The 27,280-nt window shown below is 44.0% G+C and overlaps 1 protein-coding gene across 1 annotated transcript in view; it reads right to left on the bottom strand.

Annotated features, from left to right (window-relative positions):
- The window catches only part of KIF23 (kinesin family member 23), a 1,082,389-nt gene that overhangs the window by 731,175 nt on the left and 323,934 nt on the right, over positions 1-27,280 (bottom strand). The window contains exon 9 of the mRNA XM_044076375.1: positions 4,097-4,209. Coding sequence (XP_043932310.1) covers positions 4,097-4,209 — 113 coding nt within the window. The remainder of the gene's footprint in view (positions 1-4,096; positions 4,210-27,280) is intronic.

The following is a 27,280-nucleotide window of genomic DNA, read 5'->3' as shown; positions in this document are numbered from 1 at the left end:
AAAATGGGAAGGGAGAGCCTTGGATGTCTAGCAATCAATGGATCTGGCGAAACCAGGCGGTTAACTAAGCCTGTAACGTTTGAGTTAATCAAGTCCATCTGGTATGACAGAAGATCTGGAGTTGGATCCAGAGACCATGGAGGATGAGTTAGAGGAGGCCAAAGAAAAGACAATAGATCTGCTGACGCCAGTAAGACGAAATGAGGACTACCGTGCTCTTCAATTGAGATGCTTTCTGAAGAAATTTGGAGATTGGGGGGGGGGGGTAAACAGGGGAGTAGGTATAATGGAGACTGGGGGTCCAACTGTGAAGTGAAATACAGCATCTCTCAGTGACTCCCCCAGTGGAAGGATGAGGGCAATGAGCCTGCTAAACTTGAGTGGGAATGTGAAAATGTTGTAGGGCAACTGTCTCCACATCGATCATGGAAGCGACCCTGGGATTTCTTGAACCACATTTTTCGACCACCTCAATGATTCCTAGAAAAGGTTTGTTGAGAAGTCAAATAAAACACATCCCTGCAGCACACAGGGTTTTAACTTCTTGCTCATACCTAGAGTGAGTCTTTCACCTTGGAGCCAAATAAGGAACTTCTGTTGAAGGAAGCTTTGAAGGGTTTTGCGACGTAACAAGCGCATCAAGGCATGCCTTCTAATGGAAATACCTGAACCCAATGCCCAAGAGGTACTTTCTGCTTGCATGAGAGAAGCCGCATGGACAAAATGGAAATGAACTGCAGGGTAGTCAATTGCAAGGCAACATTACTCTCTACCTGTAAATATATGGTCCGTGAGAGGGATTTGAAGAGTTCCTTTATCAAATCCCTCGAGTCTTGTGAAGTGTGCCAGATAGTTCAGTGACTGGACAGCAAAGGTCACTGAAGCATAAACATGCTTCCCTATCTGTTCATCGCTCTGGACTTCTTGCTAGGGTGGTGGACAAAGGAGCTTTGTTCCACTCGTTCCTTCTTTGTGGCTGCTATGCCCATGGCATCAACAGGTACTCTCTTTTGCACCAAAAAGTTCTTTCCTTGGGTGGTCTCCTGGGGACTGGTTTAATGGTATCAGGCTCCTTCCACATCTACCAAGAAAACAACACGAGGCCATTAGAAGGCGGGGTCACCCAGGAGGCAGACAGGCCAACACTAAAAGCCTCAAGAAATACTGACTCCTCTTGGGAAGGGTCATCAGGAGATCAACCACCCCATCCCAAATGAGACGTCATTGGGTGGTGATCTTGGGGACCTTTCCCCCTCATCGAAGTCAGTATCTTCTGTAACAGACTCTTTACCAGAGTACAAGTGCCCACTTTTGCAATTTTTCTTCAGAGGAACTTCATCTGAGGGATGTTCTGGAGAAGTGTCAAAAGAAATCATTATACCCTGTTGGGTATCCTGGAGACTAACTTGAGAATGGTTGTTCCTGTGACAAGGATGATTGAGGTCCAAGACCCAGAGATGAATGGGCTAGGATGATCAAAGCCAAAGAAGGTGGATAAAAGTTCAAACTCTAGGGATAGAGAGTGGTCTGTTCGCCACCTCGAATGTTGGAGTACCTAGGAGAGAAAGAAAGAGCTCTGAAAGAACATCCTCCATGCTTCCTGAAGGCAGAACACTTAAAGATGGAGTCAGAGCCAAGCTAACACAGAGGCTTTGAGGAGAAGAGACGGCTCCGACACCTTTAGAGTAGACTCTGCCACCTCTGATCTGGTGCCAACACTACAGCTTCAAGAGTCCTCTAGTCCTGAGCGACTTGAAACCAGTCCACTCAGAGATGCTACTGAAGTTGAAGATACCATTATCTTCAGATCCAGTGAGAACGAGTCCATAGTCTTCAGATCAGACAACTCCGATACCACAGGATGGCTTGAAGGAGGAGCGGGGGGAGGTGTCTGGACCAGATTGGGTTGGAGCTGGGAGAACCCCCATTTGTACCTGCATTGAGGGAAACTTCATCATTGCGCCCATGTCAGCTTCAGTCAAACTTGTGGAAGAGCAGATCGAGGATGCTGTTGATGCATGTCTAGAGTGATGGCATCTTGGAGACTACCAAAATGGAGAGGGCAATATGGACATAACCAGATCCAGGGCCAAGAGTGACAATCAGATCTGAGGAGACCGCTCTCTTCTGGTTTTCAGATCAGAGGAACTAAGATCCGAAGTCTTAGTTTCCTAGGAGGTCCTGAACTTGGAGCCAAGTAATTGGTTGGTTCCGAGGAACATTTCCTAGAATCCTTTTTCTCTGTACTCGAGCCCCAGAAGACACTGCTGAATTAGATAATTTAGAGGGCAGCAAGCCTCTGACAATCAGCTTATTCTCTCTATCTATAAGGGCCCAAAGGTTAAAACCCTTGCATATGTCACAACTGGCATCAAGATGTGAAGGGCCTAGACCATAAACACATTCTGAATGTGCATCAGATAAAGGGGTTTTGTGGCCATAGGCCGTACATTACTTGCAATCAGAGGGTTTCTCAGCCATTGTCGCAGAGGACAGATTTAGAAAAAAAAATGAATACAAAATGTTAAAGGGAAATAAAGTAGAAAATACCAACAATGGTATTTAAGATGTACTTAAAATACTGTAAAAGAAATTGCCAGCAATGATAAAAGACAGTATACAAGTACTTGAAAAGTTATTTAGTAGGAAACAGTGAGAAAGCGCAATCATATGTGTTTAAGAACTTTTAGCAATAAAATTTAAGAAAAAAGACTCTTAGTACTCAACACTACTAACTTGAGAGCAAAAGCAGTGACCACATCTGTACTCTAAGGTGGCAAGCAAGATATGAGGTATGTTAGGGACTAGGGCATTTTGGGAAAAGGGGGAGCTCAAAAGCATTCAGTGATTTATGAGCTAGTAGAAGCGGCAGAGCTTGATCAGAGGATAGGATCCGAACCCCCAAGAGTTGAGCACAAATTAAATTTGACATCAGATCAGAGAATTTATATAATGGGTGGGGCCAGCTGGGTGGACAAGCAAGAAACCTGTCATTTGGTTGAAGACAGCAGGTCAAAGACTGGAATGCTTGTTTGCTGGTATAAGGAGTTTGTGGTTTTACTATTAATGTCATACCTCATACTATGCAAGATCATAATCTTGAATTTAATTAATCTAAGACTGAGCTGTACTTCACTTACAGTAATGCTTTGATTCTTAGTGAACATGGTATATAAATGTTTTATGTACATCTGAAAATGCACTCCAAATGTCAAGTAAGCCTTTTATTATGCAGGGCTGTCAAGTCTGGATTTGTTCATTGAGTGACATTTGTTTGACTGAAACTGGACATTCATAGGAAGGTTTTATTTTCACGTGACAATATATAAAGGATGACAAAGGTGATTTAAAACAGGCTGATAAAATGGATCCTAGTCTACTGGAACACAGCATCATATATCAACCTTCTCCTGTGGAAGGAAGATCACTTCAGCAGCACTAGACACAGAAATCCCACCCTAAAAGTAATTAGATAAGCAGGTTCTCAGAGCTATACGAGACAGTTCATCCATTTAAGGATACACGAGACAGTTCATCCATTTAAGGATACATGAGAATCTCTCTATCAGAAAGCATCACTGACAAAGATAGAAAAGGTGGAGGAAGGTAAAGAAATGAGACACGGAGGAAGTGATGACAGATGACAGAGGAAAAAAAGAGGAGAGAACACAGGAAGAAAAAGGAGGGAGAGAAAAGTACACTGCAACTACACTCGCCGCCTTGTATTTTTTCTTTCCCACTTTCTATTCATTCTACTCTACAGCAATAATATTTTAAAATCTGCAGTGCAGGAGTGCCACATACGACAAATAACTATACAATAGTTATCATTGCAGCCTCTCACAGCAGACTTTTAGACCCAAGCTGTCCAGCAAAACGCACTTAGAATAGTTTCAAGATTAATGCTCAAAGCCTATCTAGTTCTGCATTAAACCAATATTAAATCAGCAGCTATTTACATTTTGACGTTTACAAATGGCCCACCAAGGTTCCCCATCTTACAGTCCTAGTGCCCAACAAATGAAGTGCATCTATACATATCAGATGCTGAAATACTTCAAATTTAAATATTTTTAAAAATAAAACAAGAACTTGCCTTTCCAAAATACTTCAAAAGCTTCTTCAGTGCTCTTCACTTCAACTTCTGTGCATCCAGCAACATACATGTTGTGATTCTGATCCTCTCGAAGAATTTTAGACTGAGGTGGTCTGGAAATAAAAGGTATTAAACTAAAAAAAAAAGATACTATTCAATGGTATACAACAGAAAAATCATCGTGGAAACTAAGCATTCACTAAATTCTTTCGCTGCACGTCAGTTATAAACTAAATTATGGCTTAGAAAAGCATTGTCGCTGGATCATACTAACCACAAATGATGCAGCAATCAATCTAGAGGATCTTCCTCTGTAGCTACACACTGGAAATTATCTCAAATTAAAGTCCAATTTGGCTATTTTTTCCTCTCTAAAGCTTCCATGCTCTGGAGTATGTCCACCATCAACAGGTGGAAAAAAAGTTATGTACGCATTATAATATTCCATCTGTGTTGTCCATTTTTATTCTTCCACAACTGTTGGGCTCAGCTCTGACCGCTACTTCTGTCAGCTCATTTAGCACAAACTCTCGACCTCCTCCATTTCCCCACAATGCCTTACTCACCCAATGTACCTCAAATCTTGTTTGCTGCCCCTTATACCTGCAAAGCAATAGGAAATGAGAAACAGAATCAGACTCAAAAGAACTCAAAAAGAGGGAGGGGCTGTATACAAAATAAACGCCAAAATCAGAAAAATCACCAAAGACTAGAAGTTCTCAAAAATCAGACCATTTAACTTTAAAATATAAGCACTTTTGTCTTGCAAGTCAGTAAAACTTAATCAGATACAAAAAAACGATGCCTTAAATAATAGTGCTGGTCACATGATCTGCCATTTAAATCTTTAAAGACCCGTACTTCACCAATTATTCACATTATTGATTTCATTGTATGGTTAGCAGAAATTGGGAGTTTGCTAAAGAACATTCCGTTTATGAAGCAACCTCTCGGTCCCTTTTGAGCATCTACTTCTAATTTTATTTTGTATTTTTCATTTTTTATTTTTATTCTAATGTCAGGATGAAGAGGTAATAAAGTTTATTATATGAATTCTTACGGACTTGTAAGACAAAAGTGCTTATATTTTAAAATTAAGCTTTTCTTAAGGCCTTCTAGTCTTGTTGATTTTTCCTGGTTTTGGAGTTTTTGTCGTTAGTACACCTTTTTTTTTTTTTTTTAGATATGTTTTGAGGGTAGGCCATGGCCATTGAGATCCTCTCTCCTTCACCACCATTGTTCCAAGAGTGGTGTTAATGACTTAGAATGCACAATGGGCAACTTAATGCTTCTCATCCAGCAGCTGACCCTGAGACTCTATGAGATTTCACAAGAGGAATAAACGAGAATTAATGGCAGTATCACGATTCCAAACCGCCAACCTACTGGCAATAGTGCAAATGTATCAAATGGAAACCAATCACTGAATGCAAGAATGAATGTTGTAAACCCAGTGAGGTATCACCCTTGTACGGTGATGTACCGGTTTTGCAGGACTGGATTTTCCACATAGTGATGACAACAATCTTTCTGAAAGGTTAAATGAACTGGACTACAAGCTTTTGAAGCTAAAAAAAAGTTACAGCTTGAAAATGCATATTGTTTGGAATCTATTCAGGTAAAATGTGTACCAAAGGGGTTAAGGATGTGGCGTTACCTAGCTGGTCTCAAAAAATTCAGCTCTGCACAGGGAACTGATGGTGCTGTTTATCAGGCAAGGATGCGAGTACAGCATAATTAGAATGTTGTTGGTGATACAGAGCATAATGTTAAAAATCAATCAGGATATACACCAGAGGGTAAGGATTTTCCCCAGCTCAGATGACCTGTCAGGATCACAGACAGAAATCAGAACCATCAATGGGAACTGAAGCATGTCCATACACCTGCCATTCAGAACAAACAGAACATTTATTTTATGAACTGACCCCTCACCCTCAGCACAGCTGATCGGGCAATCAGCCCTATGTGACATGGAGACAATTTATTAATGACTTTAAAAGCTGTGGCTAATTTTAATTGTATAAACAATGGTTTCAGTGTTAACACACACCCAACATTTCAAAATTCACAGCTTCACTATGGTGAATATTGACTTTTCTTATGTCGATCTTTTCACAAAAGGAATCACTTTTGTTCCAGCTAGAAGGGCAAAAGTCAGAAGGCTGTCCACACCTGCGGAAAATACTTTCCGCTGTTTCCTGTTTCAGAGACCACTCGTGAGGCATCAGGATCGCCAGGCTGAGCTTATCAGCTATCACGTTGGTCGTCCCTGGAACGTGCATTGCCACCAGAAAACTCTGGGAAGATATTGCCCATTTCCAAACTCACATGGCCTCTCGACAGAGTGAGCAAAATCTGGTTTTGCCCTGTTTGTTGATATACCGTACTTTCTCCTGCAGAGGCAATAATTCCAATAGCGAAATGTAAAAAGTTCTTTTTATTCCACACGATACAAGAAGTTAAACAAGAAGATGACAGCGCCGCCTGGTTCATTCCAGGCTTTATCAAGTCAAACAACCATACTGGTTGTGAGAAGCTGTTTATATACTGTTGGTAATTAATCACATGATGTAATTAACACACTTGATTGTTTAAACCAACTGTTGGCTAAGCTGAGTGCATTGCAAAGTGAATGAAATTGCTAAACATTCATTACAACTGTCAAACTGTAAATCTTAACCAACTGTAATTAATAATATAATAAAATAAAATACTAAAATACTATACACCACTTAAATGTTCAATAGTAAAAATAGAAATGTGCAGAGTAAATAATGAACTTAATAAAATAGTTGTGCAATGACCTTTGAGTGACATGACACAAACCAAGTAAACAATGAATACGTACATCTTAAAAACGAATAGCTCAACATTTAAAAACAGTGAATAGTGTAGGCAAACAGACCAATGGATAAATGGTTATGCAGGTAAAAACTAATGTGTAAAGCGATAAAGTAAACATTGTATAAACCCTATGTGTAACCAGGGATTGAAAAATGTGTGTGAGAGGGGGGGGGGGTAAATTTATAACCTAGCCCTGCGAAGCTTCAGCACTGAGCCTATACTAAGCATACCATTAAGTCCTGAGGGTTTCCCTGCATCAAGTTTCAACTGCCAGATTAACTCTCTGAACTCGAGTTTAGATTCCCAATCTCCCCCTCTGATGTCTGGGTTAACCTGTTCAAGTATCATGAAGACCAACTTAAAATCGGGACATACATTGGAATGCTTAAAGAAAGCGTTGCTCTCTTTTTTATTTTTATTTTCTTTTTACATTTCGCTATTGGAATTATTGCCTCTGCAGGAGAAAGTGGTTTATTCATTTTTGGTGTTTCAGCGTTGTGGTTTTTTGATATACCGTACTACCGACATTTTGTCTGACTGTATTGCAATAGTCCCCAGAGGAAGAAGGTCGTGAAGTGCTTGCAATGCCAGGAGCCACTCTCATCTCTAGAACGCGGATATGCAGGTGAGCCTCATGATCTTGCCATGTGCCTTGGACAGTCCTGCCCGGATAATGCCCCCCCCCATCCCATCTGTGAGGCATCCGTGGTCACAGTGGCAACAGGTTGGTGAGGAACAAACAAAGCGCCCGTGGTCAGTTGATTGGGTAATGTCCACCAAAGGAGGTCTTTCTTGCAAGATTCTGTCAGCAGAATGTGATGGGGATAATGGAAGGTGCTGAAAGGACCACTGGGACAACAGAAGCCACTGAAAAATTCTTGTGTAACTTGGCTAGTGGCACTAATAGTATGGTGGAAGCCATGGTCCCAAGGAGCTGCAGAATAATCTTGGCTTTGACCCTTCTTAAGGAGAGAAGACGCTGAATTTGAAGAACCAGGTTCTGTGCCCTTTCGGCAGGAAGAAGAGCCACCATGTTTACTGTGCATCTCTCCGCCTATAAAAATCACAGATTGAGGGGGCAATAAGGCAGATTTTTCCCAATTTAGAGCGATTCCCAGCTGGGCACAAAGCTGAATAGTAGTGCCCCTGCTCTGAAGGAGTAGATGCCTGGTGGGGGCAGTCAGGAGCCAGTCATCCAAATACGGAAACACCTGGAATCCTTGACTTCTCAGGTGAGCTGGCACTACTGCCATACATTTGGTTAACGCCCTGGGGACTGTGGTGAGACCAAAGGGCACAGAACTGGTAGTGACTGGCTCCCAGCCAGAAGTGTAGATGACTCCTTGACGCCCTGCCATTTTTATGTGGTAGTAGGCGTCTTGGAGATCTATTGAGCACATCCAATTGTCTTTTCCCTAACAATGGGAGTATAGACTGCAGTGTTACCATCCGAAACTTGTCCTTTACTGATTCGTTCAATCTGCTGAGGTCCAGAATGGGCCTCCAGTCCCCTATATGTTTTGGCACTAAAGAATCTGGAGTAAATTCCGGATCCCATTTGGTCTGCTGGGACGGTTTGGATGACTCTTTTTGACAGCAACTTGTTGACCTCCACAGTTGCCTGATCCCTGTGACTGGGTGGAACATCTGGGATCTTCTTGGGAAGAAAAGGTGGAAGAGAAAAGGGTATGACATAACCTCTGGTAATTATTTGTACCCACTTGTCTTGAGTGATACTTAGCCAGGCTTCTGGATACAAAGAAATGCGGCCCCCGACCGGCCAGAGAGAAGAACAGTCGGGCCCCAAATCAGGAGCGCTGGCAAGGCCGGTCCCGAAAGGAATCATGACCTCCCTGGTTTTGCAGACCGCCCCTGCCTCTAGGGCAATGTCTTACATTTCCTCCTCCTCCTCTGAAGGAGTCGTCACCCTGTGCCTCCTGCAAAAACCTCTGGGACTTCTTGAACCACATCCTAATGCCCCTCTGACCCTTAGGGTATCGCCTAGAGGGAATAGTAAAACGTACTCCCATGGCAGAGTGTGTTTTTCCTTCTTGCTCGCACCGGGTGAGTGTGTCCTTTACCTTGAATCCAAACAATGAGGAACTGAAGGGGGAGTTGGTAAAGGTAGACTTAAACGGTTCCGCAAAGTTACACAAATGTATCCAGGAATGACACCTCAGGGGAAATTTCTGAACCTGCTGCTCTACTCGATCCATCAGCCACATACGAAAAAAGCCACATGGAAGAGTTAGTTCAAGGTGGACAACTGGGCAAAAACCTTGTCAGAGACTCCCTCAGTACATGTACCTTGTGAAGAGTCTCCTAACTCTTTAAAGAGATCTCTCTGAATCCTCGTAAAGTAAGGTAATTCAGCGATCTAAGGGTAAATGATGCTGAAGAAAAGATACGCTTCCCGTATCTGTCCATCGTTAGAGACTCCTTATTCGGCGGATGAACAGAAGTGGTCTCAGCTAGCCCCTCCTTAGTGGCTGCTGCCACCACCATGGCATCTACAGGCACACCTTTAAATAAAAAGTTTTTTCCTGGAGGGGGAGAAAGGAACTTGTTCGGTCTCCTGTGGACTGGCTAAACGGCATCAGGAGTATCCCACACCTTTCGACTAACTAAATCCATCAGTTCAAAGAGTGGAGACACCAAAGAGGCAGAAGGCTGAGACCAGAAAACCTTCAGGTACACAGAACTCATCAGAAGGGGTGACAAAAGGCGACAGTGGGCCAGCCGCACCTATGTTTAAGGATCTCCAGAAGGTCTACGAAGGAGACATCAGAGCATGACTTGGGGGACCCTTTAGGCTCGTTGAGGTCAGTGTCAGATGTCAAAGACTCATCCTGGGAGTCGACATGCTTCCTCTTACAAGTCCTCTTCCGTAGGAGCTCCACAGAAGGACTTTCCGGGGAGGTCTCGGAAGAGTGGGGGCCACCAGCCAGTGGCTCCTGAGGCTGGGGGGTCTCTGCTGCCACTGGAAGGAGTAGGAGCCGAGACAGAAGTAGGTGTTATAGGGGGAAGAGTGCTGGTACCTCTGGTAGGAGCTGACAATCAGGATAACACACTCATCATCGCGAATGCCAACCTCTCTGGCTCCGAGGACCTCCTCGGCTCCACGGGGACAGAGGATGCAGTCGGCGCCAGAGCCATCAGCTCAGAGATAGACAGGGTACGAACTCACCCTAGCCAATGCGCCAAGAGGAAGACTTGGAACCGAAGTTCAGTTCCAAGCATCCCTGTCGGGGCCAACCAGAGAGCTTCGGCCCCTGGACACTACGGACGGCACCAAAAGTGTTGGAGCAGAACTCTGCTCTGAAACAGCCACAAGGGGAGCTGGAGCCGAAGGCTCCATCAGTGGTACCAAGCACTCTGGCTCCGAAAAACCAACATGGCTGGGAGGAGTAATGAACACAGAGCGTTGAACGGGCTCGAGTTGCTCCGGAGCCGACTGGGTCAGAGCCAACAACAATTTAGGCAAAGCAGACGACTTCAAAAGTCTCAGCACTACCCTCTTCACATCTTCTTCCGATAAACTCCTGGAAGACCTGGATGACATAGTAGGAGATCAAGATCTCAGAGGTATAGGAGACTTCAATAACAAGGAGGTCGGTAGAGGGTCCGTAGACCAGCTCCGAGAAACAGTCTCAGCATTGGCTTCGAAATACTTGGAATTGACCCTGCAATAACAATACCGCTCTCAGTCGGTCCGAGGTCTGTGGAGCCGATGAGACAGTGGATTTGTCTTTTTTTTTTAAACTTTAAGAGGCGGCTCCGAGACACCAGCCGGTGCTGGGGAGGGCCTCTTACAAGATTTTGACTTTCCCTTGGTAGATTTAGAGGATGATGAGGAACTAGACAAATCTTCCTGAAAAGGAAGGTTTAAGAAGACCTTTTAGGATGAGCTTGTTCTTCCTTTCCTGCAACACCCTAGGACTAAATGCATGACAAAATAAACATGCCTCCTATAAATGGATGGCCCCTAAACAGTAAACGCAGTTACCGTGACCATCCATTAGACATTTTTTGAGAGCACTTAATACATTTCTTAAAGCTGGATGACTTATGATCCTTACGGTCTTTAGACATTCTGCAGTATAGGACACATGCACACAGAGAAAGGGAGCATGACAAAATAAACAGGTCTCCTATAAATGGATGGCCCCTAAACAGTAAACGCAGTTACCGTGACCATCCGTTAAACATTTTTTGAGAGCACTTAATACATTTCTTAAAGCTGGATAACTTATGATCCTTACGGTCTTTAGACATTCTGCAGTATAGGACACATGCACACAGAGAAAGGGAAGGAGGAGGAGGACTAGGTCCTCTAATTTAAACGAGCCTAGCCCTGCAGTATGGAAAAAGCACCATGAGGACTAGGTCTTCTAAGTTAAACGGGCCTAGCCTGGGCAAAGAAAAGATAGGGTCTTCTAACTGAAACAGACCAAAAAGTTAGAGAAAGTTAGAAAGTATCACACACTCAACAGAAACAGTAATGAGCGGGAATTCACAAATTCAGGCTTATGTCAAACACAAACAGAACGTAGTTCTGTTAACAATCGTAGCAATCCAACGATGCTAACAAGCTAATTAACTAGGCTAAATAACAAGCGGAAAACCGCCAAAAACTCTTAACACACACAGAATAGTGCGCAAAACGAGTCTATGCTACCAATCTAGAAAAAACAGTACACGAGATACCAACGAAGTAAGCAAAGGCCAAAAACTGCAACTGGTGCAAGTAAAAGCTAACAACTCTAATAACTACAATAACAACTATGCTGATTACTATAAGGAGTAACAGTGTTAACTATATTAAACTATTTTAAACTAAACAGCCAAAAAATTTTAGTAAAAGTGGAAATAAATGCAATCACTTAGCCAGAGACAAAGAGAAGCACAACCAAACTCATCGACGAGGCAAATGAGATCTGGGAATTGTACTGGTGCACCAGGGGATACCCAACTAGCCACGAGCCAACCAGAAGTCTTCCAGCTTGAAAATAGGCTGAGTCGGAGCAGAGTATCAGCTCCGATACCATATGTAAAGAATGAAGGTGAGATAGGACTACAGAACATTGATTATTAAAGAAATTTAGCTGGACTGCTCAAGTGAAAGAAATGGCCAAAACAGTTACACGTCTGTCATGGTTGCTTAGGGGAGGTCTTACATTTTAAAGAAGGAAAACAAGTTTGAGCTTTATTGCACAGCACTAAAGTCCCAGGAGTATTTTGTTGGTAAAAGTGCAAATATCAAATTAAACATTATATGTGGGTGAATTTATAAGAATCCAGTCACCTTGACTATCCAACACCCAATATCGTAGGGCCATCACTGCAACATGAATGCTATAAAGCTACTATTTAACTGGTTATGGGGCTGTAACTTGGCATGCAGTATTTTGAAAATTTCAAGTGAACTCGCAAACACAGCCATCGCAATGTGGGCACACAGTGAGGTATTTTAAGTTTGCACATCTACAGGATACTGTTACTCAGATTCTGGCACAACTTAAAATACATCAAAATGACTGGAGGACGTCTTGTACGAGTGCTTCTCAACTCGATCCAAGCCAGTGTGTGATCAGGAATGACAAGCAAGGCTACTGCAGTACATTCACATTCAAGTCAGAGAGAGAATATGATTTTCTTTATTTTCTCCCAGGCTGGTCACATTTATTACTGTAATGTTTACATAGGGCACATCTAAATTCCTTGCAATACTAAAACATACTGACTGCTAAAATGCATTTTCTATGTGGTCAAGTACCAAGGTGGACATGTAATCACTTAAGACATCGCACTCATAACAGCTGCACCCAAATGCTGGTGATAAGCACATTCTCTACAGAAAAAAAAAAACGAGCAGCAGTTCCTTCAAAACAGGATACATCCACCAGGTGTGATTACATTAATACTAATACCCGATTACTAATACAAAATAGTATCGATCACCATTCAAGTCCAGTAATAAAATTTCAGATCAAAACACAAATGTCAAAGGCATGCAAGCAACTATTCTATTCATAAGCAAGGAAAAGGATGACATTCAAGCTAAAGTTCAATAAGCTTTGGTCAGACAAGCTAAGTTAAAAGCTAAAACTACTGGAATAAAGCTTTGAGCAGTTATAAAATGGGTTGTTTCTTGAAAATAAGTGATTCATTATGAATGTTCAGCTGTCTTCAGGGGTACTCCACCTTCTCGATGAAGAGAAACAGAACTGACTTTAGCAACTCCTACTTAATGCACTTACCAAAACATTTCATGTATATTAAATCTTGTTGTACAGCTGTATATGCAGGGCAGAAGGCCTTTTCTGTAGGTGGAATTTTTGTATATGCATCCTCTCTGTATTATGTTGCATCAGAAAGGCTGCTATGCTAATCCAAGAAATATAATTACAAAACTGCAGGTCAGTCACTATGCTGAGGAAGTGGAAAGTATTTAGAATTAAGAAAAAACTGATGGGGCAACAACTGGTGAAAGTCTTGAAATCAGAAATTTGAACTGCGTAGAGTTCTAACTTTTTTTTTTAAACAGAAAAGTAGGTCCACTAACTATAAAGAACTAAATGCTTTTAGTGTAAAATGGCTCTGCTTTTGCCACTTCACTCTCAATACACAGCAAGTACATTATTTTGTAAGTCCAGATAAACAAATGATGGGAAAAAAATGTACTGCTGCCAAGAATCATGTTCTTATCTGCAGCCCCCCATCAACCTCACTGCAGAGATTATAAAAAAATGCCTCTTTGTGCACACAAACTACACAATGGAACAATTGTCAATCAGGAGAGGCCCCACTCCTCCATGGCCAAGCAAAACGAGTTAGACATTGTACTCAGATCTATAAGCAACTGGTGACTATGCAGTCACTGCTATCTCGTAGACCACTGCAAAATCTGCATCCTCATGCATGCAAACTGTGGTAGCCATCAAGTCCCTAAGATGCAAAGTCTGCACTTTCTGCGGTCTTCAGCCAGTATAAAAAGCTCCTGAACTCCTAGTCTCTCCTCTCCTCCATCCACAATGAACACACTAGAGAGCATACTTCAGGGCCAATAAAGGCAATCCTGTAAGAAAGCACTAGACAGGAATTCTCTCAGTGTATATCTACACTCTAGGTTGCAGTCCTAGAGTGTATATCTACACTGTAGGAGTGTAACCACTGCAAACAGTAGAAGATTTCACTTCAGGTATGCTAAGAGGACAGAGTAATCCACACCTCAGAGCACACTGAGCTTGTTCTACCACGAGGCTTTTTTAAGCATTACAGAAACAATTTGAGTGTACAGTACAGTTCATAGAGTAGCACCTTGTGCTAAAACTGTGCTCAACCAGAATGAATCAAGTAATCTCTGCAGACCACAGTCACTGAAGTGCCAGAAGGCAGCCATTAATTACAGTGACAATACCAAGGACTCTTCCCCGACCCCAGCCTCACCCCCACACTAAAAGTGCATACAGAGTCACCATCCAAATATAGAGGCACTGGATTCTACTAGTTAAAATTACTGAGATGCATGATGGAACAGACATCTTTCATCCCCTTTCAAACAAGGAGGCAGGTTTACAACTTGTTTGCCTTCTTGGAAGTCTCTGTGTGTCAACAGTTCTATGCAAGTATATTGGTCTCTGAAAGAAGTCCATTCTGGAGAAGTACCAAAAACCTCAGAGACATCAAATTTGTCAACAGCAGGTTCATGCTTACTCAACCTGTTGGATTTATTTGAAGAGGTCATCAAAGCAATGGATGAAGGCAAAATGGTACACATAGCATACTTCAATGTGGCCAAAGCTTTTGACAGAATTCCTCACTCAGACATAGTAGAAAAGCTAAAAGAACTACTAAAAAAACCCTTATGCCACCTGCTGGATTGTAAACTGGCTCACAGATAGGATGCAGATAATCAAAATAGGGGAAAAGGTACTTCCACAAAAAGATGAGTCGGCAGGAGACACCCCCCCCCCCTCCAGGTTCTGTGCAGAGACCTCACCTGTTTGGCATCTACTTTTCTTATGTAAAAGCCAATAACAAAGGGCTCTGGCTGACTAAGTTTTCAGATGACTGCAAGCTAAGAGCAGTCACTGAATCCCCAAATGACTTGGCCATCCTGCAGGAAAGTTTGTTTTAAATAACTATCAAAATCATGGTCTGAAGCTAAATGAAAATAAAAATGCATTACTGTATCCTTTGGAAAGGCATTTATCCCAGTGAACTACCATACTAACTATGTTTCTAAGCACTGACCCACTTGTTCTGGATTTGGGAACTTATGCTGACAATGACCCAACACGTGGGTTACCCTGCATCTATTACTGTAAGAACGTCCTTCTATATTGCAGAGCTTATAAACAAAGGGAATGTATCTACATCTATGGATGTCATTGTACCCCTTTACTCAGTCATTAGGCCAATCATTGGTCCAGACACATGCAACAACTGGAACACGCACAGAGATATCTTACTAAAAGGATTCAAGGCCTAAACATGTCCTACATGGACTTGCTCAGAGCCCTGTCACTATACTCGGTATCCTACAGACTGCTAAGAGGTGACGTACAAGGCATCCTCCCCCCCATTACTGATGGATTTCCTGCACATCAGCAAGTCAAATTCCATCAGAAATACATGGTCTAGGAATCTAAATCTCTTCTAAAACAATAGAAAGGTTTGGAGGGAGAGGTACATTTCCCAGAGAATACTGCTGCTATGGGACGGACTTCCCATCCACATAAAACAAAGTTCACCTTTGCCCATTTTCAACTGCAACTTAGGTCTTCAGATGGGAAACAAAAGATTTACCCCAGGACTGCCCCCTCTACTATTAATGAAGAGATGCAGCTCCTAATTGCTTTATCCCACAAATGGGTCCCCTCAAATTATCTATGGTATGATCCCATTTATTCTCATTAGGGATAATAATATAGCTATTGACTATAGGATGGTTAAGGCCAATCTATAACCAAATGGATAGGTTATTTTGGGCACAAAAAGGGAAACTGTCTAGAACTGAAATGGCCTGCAAGGGCAGCTAGCCAAGTACTTCTTTACAAGCATGGCCTTCCATAATACTATTAACGAAACTGGTGGCCCTTTCAAATGGTTTTCCACTCCAAGGCAAGTTCACAAAAAAGGAACCCCTCTTACGATGTAAAATGTTAAATTGGTGCATTCACCCATTTGAGCTACGTGGTTAGCATCACCTAAGGAAGCATTGCTGCACCATGCACAAGTGCTTTCCTTGGACTGCTAAAAAGCTGCTTTGAAGGAGGCAAGTCCTAAAACAAAAGGTGGAGAGGGTTGAGAAGCTTATATGGGTCCCTTCAAAAGAATGCCAGACTTCTACAAAGTTCCATCAGCAGCAAAAGTGAGCAACATCATTCACAATGCTTACTGCATTGTCCACCCCTGAAGAGCTCCTGGGCATGCAAAAGAAATTTATAAAAAGTACTTAAAAGCAAGAAAAAACTGCTAGCTTCCTGTACGACTACCATAATGCAGAAAACGTATGGAGTTGGCTCAAATGATGGACATAGGAACAAAAAAAAAAAAACTTCCTCAATCATTTTTTGTTTAGGAGCTTTATCAGACTATATAGTTTTTTTTAAACTATTACCAGTTGATACAATTGTGGAAAAAGAAGCATGAAAAAACAAGTCAATCCAGCTTATAATACTGTCTTTAAAGGTTTTACGTACACTCAAAAAATAGACCATCCTTTAATTAGTTACAGTAAAATATTTTTACATTACCCTGTTATCAAAAGGAAAGGTCAGTCCCCTTGTGTACTTCCCTTATTAGGCTAATCATTGAATCTAATACATTGTTTTGCTAACAATACCAATGTTTTTAAGGTGAATTATCTAATAAGGCAGGTTCTTTCATAGATTGGGTAAGTTGGAGATCTTTCCACAGGTGTCTGTATGACTTGGATAAAAGTAATGGGGGGGGGGGGGGGGGTAAGTCTGTCTAGAGAGCCAAGGGACCTCAGCTCGGAATCTCTCAGAAGTTAGAAAATCGAGGCTATTCAAGCTGGATTTCTTGTTTGGAGGTGGCACACTCCCTCGGATGCACAGATGACATCTATATAATTATTCATAACACTTGCCTAAATTAACCTAAGAACCCATGTATGAATACAGGTAAGCACTATTAAGTGTTTATGCTCAAAGGTGTGAAAGATTCATAGCTCTCCTGTTTTGTAACTTGTAGAACTGAAATCCTCCCATTGCAAAAAAAGAGGTTTCCCCTCAATCGCTCATACCGCAGCTACTCTACATCTTTTGCCTATGTGCCACTTGAAGTAGGTTGTTCTCCATGGACTGTTACCTGTGCTTTTATTTATTTTCTAGGAGTACTTCTCAGGGTCATTTCTGAGTTACAATACCTAAATAAATGGGTATAACAGTGCAGAGAGCCCGTACCAACTAAAATATGTTTTAGTGTGCCAAATTCAGTTATGCTGAAAAACTCTGAAATACGATTGGGTGCATTACTGTGTTGATATTGTCATGCATTTAAAAATGAGCATTTCAGACCCGAGGAATCTTAGGAGAAGCAAAAGTAAATGCTTTTAGTAGGAACACTTGCAGAAATGGGATTCAAATTAGCAAGTGCATTTCTTAGCATATATTTCTGTAGATATTCTTAGGGGGAAAACTATTTTGAGATCATAATGTGAAATATTACACAGTCGCAAATAAAAGGGCAGAGTACTTAAAGTTAGTGAAGCTAGCAGCTTGTTTACCCATTTCAAATGTCAGAAAAATTAGTATGGTATGTGGTTTCTCTCTTTACAGACAAGCTCCCCGTAACAGCTATGGCATGAGACCCAGCCCCTAGGACATGTTATTCTGGCTTCTTAACTCAAGCCTTAAACGCCTTTTTTGTATACTTCCATTTCACATCTATACCTCCTTATGGCATCCAGGACTTTTTGGGTCTAGCTTCACTAAGTAACTTGCCAGCTAATAGCAGACAGTACTAGAAAGGGGAAGGAGCTAATAACAAAATGACACCAAGAGTCTAGGTGTCCCGGCAGTGGGAAAATTAGTATTTGTTTGCCACTTATTCATATTTATGTCCATATTTTCATAACAGAGACCCCTACATTTTATTGAGCTACATGGTGTGAAACATCAATGTGGGAGAAAGGGCAATTCACTGAAAATGCTGCTTTATATCACAGTATACTGGAAATATTGCTAATTGCTTGTTAGCAATTATGAAAATAAGCAATATGTCCATACATAAAAGACCAAGGGACTTGCAAACTGCTGCATGACATTAGGTGAAACCTAAGATGTTGAAGAAAATTGTCTTACAATGCAAATATTAGAGTTGCTCATCTTAAGAGATAGCCAGTGTTATTTTATTGCTAATTATACCATGACCCCCCCCCCCCCATTAATATTCCAAAACGTGCATGCTGATTGGTCAGCGTGCACATTGTAAATCGACTTATACTAATTGAAAAAGGTCCGGTCACCCGGACTTTTTCCATTAGTACAAGTCTTTTTTAAAACACTGTCTCGCTATGTTAAAGGAGTTTAACATAGCGAGACAGGTTTAAAAAAAAGCAACGGAGATCTCCGTTGATTTTTTTAAAGCTGTCTCGCTATGTTAAATTCCTTTAACATAAGGAGAGAGTGTGTAAAAAGCAACGGAGATCTTGCTTTCTCCATTGCTTTTTTTTAAAACCTGTCTCGCTATGTTAAATGAGTTTAACATAGCGAGACAGCTTTAAAATAAGCAACGGAGATCTCAGTTGCTTATTTTAAAGCTGTCTTGCTATGTTAAACCCATTTAACATAGCGAAACAGTAAAAAGCAATGGAGAGCTTGCTTTCTCCGTTGCTTTTGCCCACAGCTCTGATGTACTGCATAAGCATACGCATGCACAGTACATCAGAACTGCCGCAGAATACCAGACAGTCTGCTGCGGAAGGGCAGCAAGGAGGCATTATACAATGCCATTATTTAAGAAAAGTAATTTTTCTCCCTCGTGACCAGACCACGCCAACCGTGGGCAAATCCAGCATTACCCACACCCAGGCATGGGTTATTGCTATATTATACAATGTTTTCATATTTCTGTAAATATCTCAATGAACAGGCACAGAGGAAATTGTCATGTGGAAACTCATGCCTGGTTAACATTTTAGAGGTCTAGGATGCATAGTTTTTAAGATATGTAAATATGTTTGTGAAAGTTTACAAAAAATATAATTTGAAATTTGTATGCATTATATTTTACAGTATTTATGAAAAATACTTTGAATGCACTAGAACTGTAAAGAATACTTCTTACTGATAAATGTAAATATTTTGTGAATAAAAGTTATTAAAGTTACACAAACAGCAATGCTAAATTTACTTTTCAGAAAATTATCTGGAATGCAAGATGTGTGCAGGCTGCTAGAGGTGTGAAATTCCACACTACAGGTCAAAGAATTAGAAGTTATGTACTCACCATAACGTTCCATCTGAGTAGGTAGTTCATTTGTCTGCAACCTGTGGGTTACGGATCCGATATCGGATCAGAGCCGGCAACTTGTTTCAAGCTAATGGATCCGAGCTCCTAGCTCCTCCCTTCACCCATAATCCCCTGCTAACCCTCCATGACCTCAGATCGAGTTTGCCTCTCAATATATATCCAACAAAGGATATCTAACAACTAATAGATCCGAAGAAGGTCAGGGGAAGGAGGGGGGGATGGTTGCAGACAAATGAACTACCTACTCAGATGGAACGTTATGGTGAGTACATAACTTCTAAATCTGAAGTAGGATGTTCATTTGTCAGCAACCTGTGGGACAGAGTCCCCAGCTACCTGCACCCTGGGTGGCCATCATGGAAGGATATTACTAAGCACCGCAGAGCCAAAGGATGCTCTCCCTCTAGAAAGCAGGTCTAGCTTGTAGTGGTTGATAAAGGTATGAGATGAAGCCCAAGTGGCTGCAGAACAAATATCATCCAAAGGAACTCTAGACTTGAAAGCCGCAGAAGTAGAAATGGAGCGGGTGGAATGAGCACGAACTCCTTCTGGTGCGGGTCTACCCGAGGCTTGATAAGCCAGTAGGATACATTGGGAAATCCAGCGAGATAAAGATACTTTAGAGATAGCTTTCCCAAAGTTAAATTTGGCAAAGGAAACGAACAGCTGGTCAGATTGTCTATGGCCAGCTGTCCTATGAGTATAAAAACGAAGCTGCCTATGAACATCCAAATGAGTGCAGCTTGTATTCACCCTTATTTTGATATTTAGGGAAGAAAACCGGTAAATTTATGGATTGGTTTATGTTGGTTTCTGATGCTATCTTGGGAAGAAAGGAGGGATTGATCCTGAGGTACACTATCAGGGTGAAAAATCAGATATGGAGGCTTCACAGAGAGAGCCTGAAGTTCCGACACTCTTTTCGGTGAAGTAATGGCTACAAGGAATGCTGTTTTCCATGACAAGAATTTGAGATCCACTGAAACAGCAGGTTCAAAGGGTGGAGCAGTCAAGGCTTGAAGAACTAAAGTAAGATCCCATGGGGGTACGGCTTCTTTTACAGGGGGTCTAAGTAAAAAGGTACCCTTGAGAAAGGTTTTACACAATTTGGCTGACATCAAGGGCCCTGTATCATGTCCCACATGATAATGAGAAATGGCTGCCAATTGCACTTTGACAGTTGAACAACTAGCGCCTTCCTGAAAGAGTTCAGTTAGGAAGTCTAAAATGGATGGAAGAGGAGCCGTAAAGGGATCTAGATCGCGGCGCTCCGCCCAGATGGAAAAACGTTTCCATTTACTGTGATACACTTTCCTGGTGGAGGGCTTATGCGCTGCCACGAGGATGGCTTTGACTGGTGAAGAGAGATACCGGGAGTCCTAACTAGGAGTGGAACTGGAGCAACCAAGCTGTCAGTTTCAGATTGTCCAGGTTTGGAGTTGGCAAGTCCAACGGATGGGAGATGAGATCCGGAATGGGATCTAGAATCCAAGGGTGATTCACAAGGTGAGACCACAGGTAAGGGAACCAAATTTGTCGAGGCCAGAATGGGGCAATGAGAATCATCTTGCTCCCCAACCGTGAGGCTTTCTGTAAGAGTTGTATCATCATTGGAAGAGGAGGATAGGCATAGAGTAGACTGGGTGGCCAAGCATGCACCAGAGCCTCTCTTGGAGATTCCCCTGGTGGGGGGATTAGAGCGAAGAAATTGTCGCATTTGGCGTTTGATGGAGATGCAAAAAGATTGCAGCAGGGTTGCCCCCATGTTGCGAATATCTGCTTCGCTACTAGAGGATTGAGAGACCACTCGTAAGGGGTAAGAAGGGTGCGGCTGAGCTTGTCCGCTAGGATGTTGGTCCTCCCCAGAATGTGCGTTGCAATCAGAAAGCGGTTGGTGGAGATCGCCCATTCCCACACTCTCATGGCTTCGCGGCAAAGAGGATAAGATCAGTTTCCCCCCTGTTTGTTGATATACCAGACGACTGACATGTTTGTCCGAGTGAATTGCAATCGTTCCAGCGGGGAGGAAGCTCTGAAGTGCTTGCAACGCCAACAGCACCGCTCTCATCTCCAGAACGTTGATATGCAGGGAGGTCTCTGTATCGTTCCACGTGCCTTGGACAGTCCTGCCTGAATAATGCCCCCCCCCACCCGAGGCGGGAAGCGTCCGTGGTCACCGTGGCGATAGGTGCAGAAGGGACGGCCTGTATGGAAGTTCGATACTTGGAGCCACCATAGTAGCGCCCTTCTGCAAGCCTTGCTGATAGCAATGGGATGGTGGAGAGGAAGGGATAGGAGGACCATTGCACTAACAGAGTCCATTGCAGGACTCGCATGTTCAAACGGGCGCATGGAAGGAGTGTAATCGCTGCCGCCATGGAGCCTAGAGCCCTCAGGATCAATTCCGCTGGTGAAGCCTCTGAATGAAGGATAGCCCGCACATGAAGTTGTAGGTTTCTGATTCTCTTGGCAGTTAGGAAGGCTCGCAAATCTCTGGTGTCTATTCTGGCACCTATGAATTCTATGATCTGTGTTGGAGCCAGTAGAGATTTGCCGACATTGATAGTAATGCCTGGTTGTGGGGCTAGATGGAGAAAGAAGTCTCTGGCCGAGCAAAGTAGATGCCTTGTTGGTGCGGTCAGGAGCCAGTCGTCCAGGTACGGAAAGACCTGAATTCCCTGGAGTCTCAGGTGGGCCGCAATCACTGCCAACACTTTGGTGAACACCCTGGGGGCTGTGGTGAGGCCAAAGGGAAGGGCCCTGAACTGGTAGTGACCGTCTCCCAGCCGGAAACGAAGGAACCTCCTGGATCGTTTGTCCATTAAGATGTGGTAATACGCATCCTTGAGGTCTATAGAGCACATCCAATCGTGCTCCAAAAGGGGGAGGATAGATTGAAGAGTGACCATTCGGAATTTTTCCTTGGTTACTGACAGGTTCAAGCGGGAAAGGTCTAGGATGCGTCTCAGGTCCCCTGTCTTTTTTGGCACCAAAAAGAACCTGGAGTAGAACCCTAATCCAAGCTGGTCTTGGGGGACGGGCTGGATGGCTCTTTTTCTTAGCAGCTGCTGTATTTCCGCGGCTGCGGCCTCCCTCTGAACGGGTGGTACATCGGGGAGGTTCTTGGATTGGGGGACATGAAGTATTGGTATTTTGTACCCTCTGGATATGATGCAAAGCACCCAGCGGTCTGTTGTGATGGACTCCCATGCCGCTAGATGTTTCGAAAAACGCCCCCCGACTGCCGCTAGATGTTTCAAAAAATGCCCCCCGACTGCCTCCAGAGTGGAGCAGCCGGGCAACCCCTGAGGGCTGCTGCGCGGGCCGCTCAGAGAAAGGTTCTCTGGACCCAAAGTTTCTCGGAGCCCCTCTGCCCCTGGGGCAACGTCCTCCCTGTCCACCTCTGCCACGGTAGGACTGGTTGTCCGGAGCTGGTTGGGAATGTTGTGATTTCCGGAACCACATCTTCTTCTGACCCTTTTGGTTCCTTGAAAAGGACCGCTGGGGAGCAGAGAAGCGGACTCCGACGGCAGACAACATCTTCCCGTCCTTCTCACTCTGGACAAGTGTCTCGCGAACTATTTTGCCAAATACGGCAGAACCGTCAAAAGGGGCGTTCGCGAAGGACGCTTTAAAGGGCTCCGTAAAGTCACAATGACGGAGCCAGGCCTGACGTCTCATGACTAGGACTGCACCGCTAGCCCTAGCGGCTCCCTCTGTGGCGTGGGACAACAGCCACATAGAGGTGTTTGAAATAGATCTCAGAGTGGCCATTCGGGTGGAGTACAATTGTTTATCCTCCTCCGACATGGACTCGGGGGGGGGGGTGCAGCGTATTCTTTGATAAGATCTCGCTGCATCCTGATGACATGTGCCATATAGTTCAGAGACCTTACTGAGAAGGTCGCTGAACTAAAGACTCGCTTCCCTAAGCGATCCATCAAACGGGACTCTTTGCTCGGTGGATGGACTGAGGGACTCCTGAGCCAATTCCCTCTTTGTGGCTGCCGCCGTCAACATGGCATCTACAGGGGGGCCCTTACTCCAATGTGACTGGTCTGAGGGGGGGCTAAGAATCCTATTCGGTCGCTTCAGTATTGGCTCCACGGTGTCCGGATCCTTCCACGCCCTGGTGGTAATGAGGTCCACCAGGGGGTCGGCTGGAGGGGACACCCAGGAGGTAGACGGGCCTGGCTTGAATGCCTCCAGAAACACGGACTCGTCAGAGGAAGACTTAGGGGCAGACCACCCACCTCTGATTATCAGCATCTCCATGGTGTCTCCAAAGGAGACATCCTCAAGGGGCGATCTTGGGGAGCCTTCCCCTTCCTCCAAGTCCGTGTCCTCGGTTAAGGACTCAGGGGAGTCCACGTGCCTCCTTTTGCACTTATGCTTGCGGGGAGCTTCCTCGGGGGGACTGTCCGAGGAGGCCTCACCAGCAACATCTTGTTCCAATGGAACTATCTGTGACATCGAAGCAGGCTGTCCCTTTGGCCGGGTGATGGAAGCCTGGCCCAGCAGAGAGGGACTGCAGGGAGGAGTCGATGCAAGGACTGGGGGTCCGGATGCTCTCAACAGAGCCCTCTCCACAACATCGAATGCCGAGGGAGAGCCACTCTCCAATGGATCCGAAAGTCGGCTCCCACTCGGATCCGATGAAGGGATCGGAGCAGGCGCCGAGACCGTCGGATCCGAGGGACCAGTGTGCTCAGACCTGGACGGAGCCGAAGGCACACTGAATCCCCCGGATCCGAAGCTCGGACCATGGCTCCGAGAGGTCGGATCAGACAGGCTCGAGGGCAGGGTCGGATCCGAAGTACCAAGTACTGTCGGCGCCAACCCACCCCCCGGCTCCAAGGCTGCTTGGCTCCAAGCACTCCGAACCCGGGTAGCGGGTCAGAGAAGGAGCAATTGGGTGGAAAAAAGGTGTCGAGCTCCCCCGCTGAGGGGTGGAGGCAAGAGCACTCCCATCTGCAGCTGGGCCTGGATGAATCTTCGCATCATCCGGTCCAAGTCTGCATCTGATAAACTGAAGGTAGATCTCGAGGAGGCCACAGAGGCAGGCCTGGAATGCTGCCTTGATGACCTCCACGGATATAGGGTCTCCTCCTCCTCGGGCCCCAGGGAGAAACAAGGGGATCGGAGCAGAGGAGGAGGAGACCTAGAAGCAGTGGAGGGAGAAGCCCGCTTAGCTGGCGGGGCCGAAACGGAGGTCTCAGCCCGCCGCTTGTGGTGCTTCTCCCTCCGTTTCTCCCTCCTGGCCTCCCTGTCCTCCGACACTTTAGCGGGAGTTTGAGTCCCAGTCGGAGGCAGGGGGGCAGGAGTGGCAGGCCACCACAGGCTGTTGTGGAGCCATGGAAGCAGCAGAGGTAGCGGAGGCCGAAGCCGAATCCGGGGGTAAAAGTCCCGCCAGGACCAGCTTCGACCTCCGTTCTTTCAGTGCCCTGGGGTTGAACGCTGCACAGATGGTACAGCCCGAGGTGAGGTGTTCAACCCCAAGGCACCGAACGCACCGAGTGTGTCCATCAGCCGGGGAGAGCTTATGGCCACACTCGATACATTCAGAAAATATGGCTTTTGGGGCCTCAGCCATTCTCTTTTTTTTTTTTTTTTAAATTAAAAAAGAAAAACAACTACACACACACACACACACACACACACACACACACACACACACACACACACACACACACACACACACACACACACACACACACAGGCCCCAAAAGACAGGCAACAAACACTCACACACTAGCGACCAGCGAAGGGAGGGTACTAATTAAAAAATAAGGAACCTAACTCAGACACACTTTAAAAGTATTAATTTAAACTAAAAAAGAAATTCCTGACGAAAAGTACTTAGAAAAAGGTAACTTTTTCTTCACTTATCTGAAGAGCTCAACAAGGATCCAGCCATCACAAGCGCGGCAAACTAGATCTGAGGTCATGGAGGGTTAACAGGGATTATGGGTGAAGGGAGGAGCTAGGAGCTCGGAGCCATTAGCTTGAAACAAGTTGCCGTCTCGGATCCGATGTTGGATCCATAACCCACAGGTTGCTGACAAATGAACATCCTACTTCAGATCTGATGTTTACACCTTAAGCTTCGTCACTTACTGTTTTACAAATCACCTGTAACAAGGAGCTACACACTTAGCATCTCTAACTGGATTTGAAAGACAGACGACACACGCCCAAAATGGGCATGGCCCCCCAAGAAATCTAAATGAACAGTCAAAGAGACAAGTAGTCTGACAACAGACGTCTGATTTTGCATGTATACATGGGGGATTTGGACTTTGAACCAAAACACATGACTGCATCAGACAAAAGGTGGTCTAAGCAAGTATGGGCTGTCTGCTTCAAGAATAAACTACTCTAGTAGGAGGATGTCCATGCTTCCAGTAACAGGCAAGGAAAAAGCAAAGTAGGAAGGCCAACAATTGAGAATAAAATAAGACAGACTTGGGAGCCCAGACACCAAGCAATGGGGAGCTAGACTTAGTCTTGGCAGAATATTACCCTCAAATATGCTAGACAATGACATGGTAATGATTTGCACCCAGACCTCAAGTAGAAAAGTAAGTGCTAATGAAAATGTCATCTTTCTACTGAGCTTTTCAGACATACAAAGTCTGCAATTTTTATTCCATCAGATGACTAAAAAGCAAGTCAAAATAGGGACAACAGTAGCCATTATGCTCTGAAGTGCAGTCATACCTAGAGGTCTTAGCTCAATGTACCTTATCCTTTAAATTACTCTGATTTTGGGTGTACAGTGCCCTTTACCAACTTTTGATAATGAGGACCCCAGCACAGCAAAACAATGGGTGACTGATGTGCCTTATAGATGTGTGTGTGTGTGTGTGTGTGTGTGTGTGTGTGTGTGTGTGTGTGTGTGTGTGTGTGTGTGTGTGTGTGTGTAAAGCGAAATCGGTCTGTGGGGCAGACTGTGCAAGTAATAAAGACTTTTACTCTTGTAGTGCCTCTTTTTTCAAGTGTTGGAAGTGGATTTGGATCGAATATTTAGTGTTTTCCGTGTACTAAGGCTGGATACGCCCAACAACTGTTTGGGATTGGTGTGTGTATATATGTATATATATATATATATATATATATATATATATATATATATATATATATATATATATATATATATATATACATACATATACATATATATATTATATATATATATATATATATAAAACCACTACTAAATCCCGAAGACCCAAACTACTGACGCCCAAAATCCCGAGATCAAATACCCGAAGCACAAATACCGAAACATCAAAACCACGAAATTCAAACTACCGAAAACTACACAACATACAATACACACACACACACACACACACACTTTCCCCCAGAACACAATCACACAAACCCAGGGGCAGCTCTTGCTATAGGACTGCAGGACTGTAGCCTACCCACCTAAAAAAACAAATGAAAATAAAACTGAGAACCACAAAAACAAACACCATATATTCCCGGACATCTGTGCACGCATGCACGCACGCTCTAAAACAGACGGGAAAACAGACGGGAAAACAGACGGGAAAACAGACGGGAAAACAGACGGGAAAACAGACGGGAAAACAGACGGGAAAACAGACGGGAAAACAGACGGGAAAACAGACTGCTTTCTCAGCAGTCTAGATAAGAGGAAAGGCATCTCAGCCCCAAAATGCCCAGCAGTCTGTGTGGTGGTGACATCACAGAATGCAGCAATCGCAGGCTGGCCCAGTCGCGAGGAATAGAATTGCTCGGGAGGGAATAGGCTCATCGGCAAGGTAAGCAGTGTGTGTGTGTGTAATGCCCCAGTTACTATAT

Source organism: Protopterus annectens, chromosome 7.part0, assembly GCF_019279795.1.
Source record: "Protopterus annectens isolate FY-2018-M chromosome 7.part0, PAN1.0, whole genome shotgun sequence".
In the NCBI taxonomy this organism is placed as follows: domain Eukaryota; kingdom Metazoa; phylum Chordata; order Ceratodontiformes; family Protopteridae; genus Protopterus; species Protopterus annectens.
Note: the sequence above shows the minus strand (reverse complement) of the source record. Positions and strands in the feature narration are given on the sequence as shown.